Source organism: Martes martes (genome assembly GCF_963455335.1).
Source record: "Martes martes genome assembly, chromosome: 16".
In the NCBI taxonomy this organism is placed as follows: domain Eukaryota; kingdom Metazoa; phylum Chordata; class Mammalia; order Carnivora; family Mustelidae; genus Martes; species Martes martes.
This window is the reverse complement of record NC_137904.1, coordinates 47,536,521-47,544,214: the sequence shown is the minus strand read 5'-3', so window position 1 is coordinate 47,544,214 and position 7,694 is coordinate 47,536,521. Positions and strand designations below refer to the sequence as shown.

The 7,694-nt window shown below is 53.2% G+C and overlaps 1 protein-coding gene across 3 annotated transcripts; it reads right to left on the bottom strand.

Annotated features, from left to right (window-relative positions):
- Positions 1-203: 203 nt before the first annotated feature.
- Positions 204-4,756, bottom strand: HEXIM2 (HEXIM P-TEFb complex subunit 2). 3 transcript variants are annotated; one of them, XM_080826502.1, is made up of 6 exons: positions 4,622-4,756; positions 4,398-4,534; positions 3,789-3,902; positions 3,588-3,653; positions 2,109-2,187; positions 204-1,227 (listed from the first exon to the last, which is right to left on the bottom strand). In XM_080826502.1, exons 5-6 carry the CDS (start codon positions 2,109-2,111, stop codon positions 433-435), a joined length of 798 nt encoding a protein of 265 aa, XP_080682628.1. In that variant the 5' UTR covers positions 2,112-2,187; positions 3,588-3,653; positions 3,789-3,902; positions 4,398-4,534; positions 4,622-4,756; the 3' UTR covers positions 204-432. The 3 variants fall into 3 exon arrangements, with proteins under 3 accessions (XP_080682628.1, XP_080682627.1, XP_080682629.1); XM_080826501.1 differs by lacking the exon at positions 3,588-3,653; XM_080826503.1 differs by lacking the exon at positions 3,588-3,653 and having other exon boundaries at positions 210-1,227; positions 2,102-2,166.
- Positions 4,757-7,694: the final 2,938 nt, after the last annotated feature.

The following is a 7,694-nucleotide window of genomic DNA, read 5'->3' as shown; positions in this document are numbered from 1 at the left end:
GAGCAGCCTGATTGTTCCCGGACACACAGAGCGGAATTCAGGCATCCTGGAGGTCTCCGTGGTTCCCCAGTACAGAGGTGTGCTGGCCTCCCAGGCTTGGGGAAAGGCAGGGATTGGGACCACAGGCCCAAACCTCTCTGGGACACAGTATGCTCTGATTCTCAGAGCAGCCCCAGTGAAATCAATCCTAGCCACTCCCATTTGAGCTCGTGAAAATCCTTTAATTTCTTTGTGAAAAATAAGAAGACATCAAAGACCAAATTACAGAAATGACCAGGCGGAAGGCTGAACCTACTTTCGCTGTTCTCAGGGGCCACAGAGGGGCCAGAAGCGGTTTTCATCTGTCACCTGCCTCCCCGAGCCCCAGCTGGCCCCAGCGTGTATTGAAAGGGGACCCGATCCTCGGGGGGTCCCCTGGATGAGGGTTCCCCCCTAGGTGCCTGGCTCCCCACGGCGGCCGCCGCCCTCTAGGTTCCACCTGGCGTTCTCCTGCCGCAGCCGCTGGTTCTCTGTCCGGAGCCTCTGGACCTCGGCAGCCAGCTCCTCCACCTGGCGGCAGGGCTGCCGGCCGGCGCACCCCTGCAGCTGCTGCAGCCTCCGGGTCTCCTCCTCGGCCTGCGACAGCCGCCTCTCCAGATCTAGGTAGTCTCGAACCAGCTCCTGCTTGCTGCGGCCCTGCAGGCTCTCCGTGTGGTAGCGCTCGTAGGCCTCGGAGAAATCCCTCTGCTGGAACTCTCCGTGAGCGCGGCCCCGGCCGTCGCCTTCCCCGGCCTCGCTCTCCCCGCTGGAGCCTGGGTGGGAGGCCCCGTGGGGCACCTCCAGGTCGGGCTCCTCAGGGTCGCGGTCGTTCATCAGAAACTGGGTGGTGTTGTAGGGCGCCACGGGCTGGCCTTTGGCAAACATCTCCTCGCGCACCCGGGAGGCCCTCTGGCTCTGCCTCTCATCCCGCTGCTGCTTCTCCGCCCAGCTCAGCTCCACGTAGGGCCGCCAGTGGCGTTTGCGCTTGGAAGGCCTCCGGCGGTGCTTCTTCCGGCCCAGCACGGCTTCCACCGAGCTGACCCCTGGGCTCTGGGTCCGGGAGCCCCTGCTGATCGAGCCCAGGCCACTGCCAGCCCCGGTCGGATCTTCCTCCTCTGAGTGGCTCTCTATGCGGGGTGTCAGGGGCAGGGCACTACCAGGGTCATGAGGCTCAGGGGGTGTTGGGGGGCTCCCAGGAGCACCAGGGGTCTAAACAGAGAGGACAAGGAAGAGAGAATCACAGACAACCTGTCCCTGGTGCCGTAAGCCTTCTGCAATCACCCGGCCTGAAACTGACCTTCCCACAGTTGAAGTGGGGTCCCTCTCTAGCCTCTCGCCCTCTGCAACTCTTTATTGGTTTATGGGCTCCTGTCTGCCCCCTGCCCCAACCCTCCTCAAGGGAACTCATGAAAAGAGCAGGCATTCTGCCGGTGTGCCTTACTCCGGAGTGGCAGTGCCTCTAACAGTAGTCGTCCCGGGCCTCACAGAGGAGACCTGCCATAAATATGGTGGGGATGAAGATAGAGAAGGAGGAGACAGGATGGGCAGTGGCTCCTGCTGCATTTGCTTGATGAGACCTCTTTCTAGAAAGACTGTCTTTCCGACAGACTTGGCTTTGTGGGTAAGCAACCTCAGGGCCCCTCATTCCCATTCTGCTTATTTGACAGACAGAGATCACAAGTAGGCAGAGAGGCAGGCAGAAAGAGAGTGGGGGAAGCAGGCTCCCTGCTGAGCAGAGAGCCCGATATGGGGCTCGATTCCAGGACCCTGGGATCATGACCTGAGCCGAAGGCAGAGGCTTTAACCCACTGAGCCACCCAGGCGCCCCATATGCTCTGCTGTTCTTGTCTTGAACTGCTTAACAGTTTTTGAGTAAAGAACGCTTTACACTGAGCCCTACAAATTACGTCGCCGATCTTGCTTCGAGCTATGTGCATAGCTGACTCTTCAAGGCTTGGTGTCAATGTCACTTCTTCAGAGGGCCACCCCCCCACAACCACCCTATCTAAAGATCCCATCTCCCCTTCCCAAGGACACTGCCGTGTGACCCAGTTAACATCCCACATAGCATCTACCACAATACCATTTACCATCTGTCTTCTTCCTGTAAGAATGTGTCTTGTCTGTCCAGTCCACCACTGTGTCCCTCTGCATGGCCCAAGGTGAGAGCTCGATGAACAGGTTAAAGGACATAAAGCCCATAAGAGAGGGAGATTCAAAAGACACCGGACAGAAAAAAAAGAAAAAAAAAAAGACACTGGGACACAAGACACTCCTTTCTGTTGGTCTAGGGTCAAGAAGATGGAATGTATTTTTTCCAAGCAGAAGCTGGTATCAGTTCTTGAAATAAGCAGCAGGAAAGAGGCTCTCGATAGGGAGAGGAAGGGTGAACCTCCAGTCTGCAGCAGAGAGCATTCTAGAACTTATCTAGGAGGTGGAAAGGATTCTGTCAAGACAGTGTGTGTGCAAAGCATCTGTTTATCTCCGTCGTGGTAAGGGTGGGAGCACTCTGCGTGGGGGATGGGGAATGAATTGCTCTCTGTCTGTGGTTTGGGAATTCTAATAATAACCGCTACCATTGGCATGTTGCTTTACGATGCACACCACGGGTCAGACACACCCAAGCACAGGTCCAGACACTGGGTGGGGGGGGGCGGTGTGCAGCCCTGTAGGAGCTGGAGGGGTGTTGTGTGTGTTTGGGAGGCGTTGAGGTTCTCGTGTGCATCTGGGATGGGGTATGTCAGAGTGTGTAGGGCGTAGGTGTGTATGTTGTCTGTGTTGTACTCTTACTTCACCTGCAGGGAGATGGTCAATGGGGAACAGTCCTTGTCTCCACCAGTGTCTTGAGTCAAGTGAGACAGAGCTTTTGGCCCACACCAGAAGGGGCAAGGCCTCTGGCAGTGCCAAGACAAGGTGGCTTGTGTGCACACAATGATTCACCTGCCCCCAGCCCTCAGCACGTGTCACCTAATGATCCTTCCCCTCACCCAAACCACCCTTGCCCCTCAGCTCCAAGTGCCGCCTCCCTCCTGAAGGCTTGTCCCTTCACCGCCATTCCCACTACTGTAGATAAGCTATGTGATCTGGGTGAGTCACCGGCCCTCTCCGAACATCTAACCCCAGCATGTCATGAACTCCAAATTAAACAACTCCAGAGAACACTGGAAGAGGCTACATAAGGTGGGTTAGAGGAGCTGAGTCCCCTCCTCACATACAGGGACTTGTAAACTCTGGGAGAATAGGCAGCGTGGGGAGCAGTAAGAGAGACAATGGGCAGAGAAAGTCTGGGTTGCTGTTGCCAGATCAGAGGGTGACCATTCCCGATACAACCCGTCTCTCCCTGTCTCCTGGATGCTCTGTGAACCCCAACCCCCACCCTAAATTATGAACCAACCACTCAAACTCTTTTCCCTGCGTCAGACTTGGTTCTCAGCCTTGACAAAATACAAGGCAGGGTTCCGGTGTCAGAAGGCCCTAAGTTTAAACCGTGGATCTTTCGTTCGTTGACTGCATGAATCTAGAAGAAGGTGTTTCAGCTCTGTTAACCTTAGCTTCTTTGAAATGGATACAGTAATTCTTATCTTGAAGGGCTGCTAGGATTTCATGAGACGGCACAAATTTGGCATCCTGGCATACTGCCAACACACAGTAGGAACTCAGTTAGAAATACTGGTTTTCCAGATCGGCCAACACACCTGAGACAAGCGACAGGATACCAGTGGGCAGGATCCACGTCGGGGCACTCAGGTGGTCGGGAAGGTGGGGCTTACCTTGGCCTCCTCCAGGGCGGCTGTTGACTCTGTGTTACAGTTGGTCTGGCTCGGAATAGACACCTTCTTCTGCTCCCAATCTTTCAGCAGATGCTTCTAACTAATGACACCAGCCTTAAATAACAGAAAGCTAAGTCTTAAAGGAGAATTTTCAGGAAGGCTGGCTGCTCAGGAATTTTTTTACCAAGGCAGAAGCGGCCATTTTGTAGCACCAGACCTGCACAACTTCATTATGAAATGCAGGCCGTCAGGCCTCCGCTCCCGGGGTTTTCACACCTCTAGCCAGCAAGGGGCCATCCTCCCAGTCCTGTCCCTCAGACCCCAGGCCAAGGCCTGCATCCTAGGCTGTTCTTCCGGAAGTCACTGAGACTCAGGCTGGCAGCTAGGACGTTAGTCCTGAGCTTTGCTCCCCCAGCAACCAAAGGGGTAAAGGGAGGCAAAGATACAGCAATGACCAGCAGAGGCTGGTAGTGGAGTGCGGTCAGTGGCTGGAACAAGAAAATATGTAGCAGGCTTTACAAGGGGTTCTTTCCTCACTGCCTCCAGAGGTCGCAATCCTGACAGCACCCCGCCCCACCCCCCTTAGGCTGGGGCTCCCCAAGTCAGCACCTCGAGAAACACAGACGTGGTCTGGGCCGGGCCGGGGGCTGAAGCCTTATCATCTCCTGGGCCTGGCCTGCCTCCCCCTCCTTCCTCTCAGGACGGGAAACAGAGGAAAGGGGAAGAAGTCTTCACACTACATGCGGCTGGAAGGGAAGCCCAAATGGAATAAGGATGCATTCCTTGGAAGAGGGGAAGTGGTCCGAGAAAGATTTTGCAAAGGCGGAACTGACCTATTTGCTGACAAGGACTATGCACACGATTATATCTGTGTGCCTTTCTGTGCGACCGACGGCCTGTCGGTGCAGCTCCCAATGCCTCAGCCCTACTTCTTGCTGCAGTTGCAGCAGCTCTGGTCAAGCCGCTCGGGGAAGAAGGGGGGGAGGGGGAGGAGACAGCCTGGCAGCGCGGCGCCTGCTGGGGATTGTAGTTCTTCTTGTTTGGGAAGCCGGATGACGAGCCTGTCACGACACAGTCAGACCGAGAACTACAAAACCCATCTGCTCTTGCGCGAGAAGCGTCCCGCGCTCACCGATGCCTTCTTTGATTGGTCAAGCCTCATGCCAATATTTTCACTTTCGTCAGCGATTAGCTGTGCGGAAGCACAACAAAACCCGCCTTCCGAGATCAATTAAAGAGTTCATTGATGGCGTTAATCTTTACGGGGCAGAAAATAGATCCGGCTGAGAGGGGCGGGGCTGTGGGTGCGGAGGGATCCTCGGCCTAGAGGAAGGCGACGAGAAGGATCGGTGGCCGCCGCCGCCATTTTGGGCTGGGAGGAGGCAGCGGAGGGACTCGCTGCGCAGTGAGAGCACCCCATGGGGGGTGGTCCGGGCGCGGGGAGAGGCCGGGCCAAGTGGGCTGCCTGAAGTGGTGGCGCCGGGAGACGGCGGGGAGTGGGACCGGGGACCGGGGTGGGTGAAGGTTGGAGTCTTCCCGGCCGGGCCCTGTCCTCAAACCGTCCCGGCAGCCCCGCAGCCTCGCCTCGCACAGACGGCGGGGTTTTGGGCAATTACCGCGTGTTCCCCGAGACCCCAGTTGGGGAGAGACCGGGTGAAACGACGCCCCTTTGCCCATTCCACGGGGGGCGCAGATCCTGAGGCCGAGCTTTGCCAACTTCTTTCCCCACCCCCATGCGGCCTGGGTATGGCGGCGGGGCCCAGCGTTGCGGGGCCTCCGCTTTGACGGGCGAGGTGGGGGCGACGCCAGAGTCCAAAGACTGGCGCCGCGGGGGAGGGCGGAGGGCCCAGCTCAGGCCCCGCGTCCTTCTGGCGTGGCAAACAGCAGGAGGCCCCGAGGGCAGAGAACCGGGTACGCGCCCCCCCCCACCCCCATCTTCCCGTATACACCAAGGCCGTCCCGCGGCCCGGGCTTCGAGAAGGAACAGTCTCCTTCCTACAGTAGCAACCACTAATTCCCCCTGGAACTAGGTAGATAAGAGGCTCGTGGAAACCTTCAGAAGCCCAATGCTTGGAAATCTCTGAGCGCTCTGGCCCTCAAGATTTCTTTCCAGCCCCGATACTCCGAACGACCTGACCTGGCACGTCCCCAGCCCGTTTGGGAAACTCCAAAAATGTGCTGTTGCACTTCTCTTGAAAGTTTACACCAAAGAGGGGTTGAGTTTTTGCCCTGTACAGGGTGGGGGGGGGGGACACAAAATAACCGAGGGGTCGTGGCTCTGGGAATAAAAATGGAGTGGCCCATTTTGGATGCTTCAGGAACATCTGTTTGCGTTTTGAAATCTGAGCCATGACTTTTACCAGAACTTTTGGAGAAATGGCTGCTCTCCTAGAGGGAAAAACGAGCTAATTCCAACGTAATCTTTATAAGACTACAAATTCTTTCTAGTTTAAAGAACTTTTCTCCCACAAACTAAACAAAATGGGGAGACTTTGCCACCGGTGCATTGTTACTAGGGAACCTCTATTTTGAATTTCCAAGTAATTGAAAAATCACTTCTGTGGATCCCAGATGTTACCAAGATGGAAATTGCAGTTTGGAGCTACTTCATATTTATAGTGTTTGGGAGGTGAGGGAGACCTGCTTTGAAAAAAAATAAACACTCAACCTTACATTACAGCTATAGTAGCTTAAGGATTGAAGTTTGATGTGAAATTATTTTCTTGAATTACAGATTAAACCATCTTGTTTTCTGCTCAAAATCTAACGTCAGAGAGCTTTACATACAGTTCAGGGATATCTTAATTATTTCATTGCTAAAATGTCAGTAAAATTATGCTTAGGTAGACTATGAGAGTGGACTGACTGAGTAGTGAACTTTACCTTTGAGGGTACCTCGTGATGAATCTCATTGCCAGTCACACATGGTCACATCCTGAGCCTTTGGCTTTATTAGCAAGAACCTTGAAAGGTTTTTGAGAACCGAAGCTGCCCTCCTCCTATTAATAATTTTTTTTTAAGTTGTAAATGACAATTCCATAGCCTTATCTATATTCTCCCCTACTTCAGATGGTCTCAGGAAAAGCCTTGCAACTGGATTGTGAAAATATGGTCACCATTGACTTGATTTCTTAATCCAAAATTTGAACCACTAAATGCAGTACACTTGATTCATACTGTAGGTTGACTTTTGGCTTATGTCATGTTAATTTTACACTTCTTCAGATCAAGAGAAGATGAGTTAGGAGAAGCTGACATTAGCTTGGTGGGAGTTAAGTTAAATAGTATTAGGAGCTGAAAGGGGCTTTAAAGATTTATCCTTGTGGTTCTTCTGTTTAATGGAGGAGGATCCCAGACTCATGTAAAGTAATGTAGTTAAACCTTTGGGTGCTACTAGGTGAATACTGTGCCAGATGCAGAAATGTGTTACTCATTTATAAAGATGAAAGGTTACCATCTTTAAGGTTGAGCCGCAAGCTTTTCCATTCCTTGATAAGGAAAGCTGGGAATAAACCCAGTTTATGAATGCTCCCTTAGTTCTCTTCTGAGCAAAACAGGCCTGGAAGTTAGGAACTCCCAAGTTCTGTTTCTTTGTGTGCTACCACTGACTTGATTGGCTTGGCCAGGGGCCAAATCCTGAAGATGAGTCCAAACTGGTCATTTTGTTGCTGAGTCTGTTGTTTATCTAATGTTCAACCAGACCTTCAACTTTCTCCTCAGCTATCTCCTTTCAGATGAGTTCCTTTGGGGTTTATGACAAAGTCTACAGACTTTGCCTTAGTTCCCTGATTTGAAAATAATATCAGTGCTACCCTCCACATAAACACCTTGAGGAGTAACTGCTTTTCAGTAGCTGTGTAAACATTTAGTTACCAAAACTTCATTATTTGGGAAGCTAGAACTCCT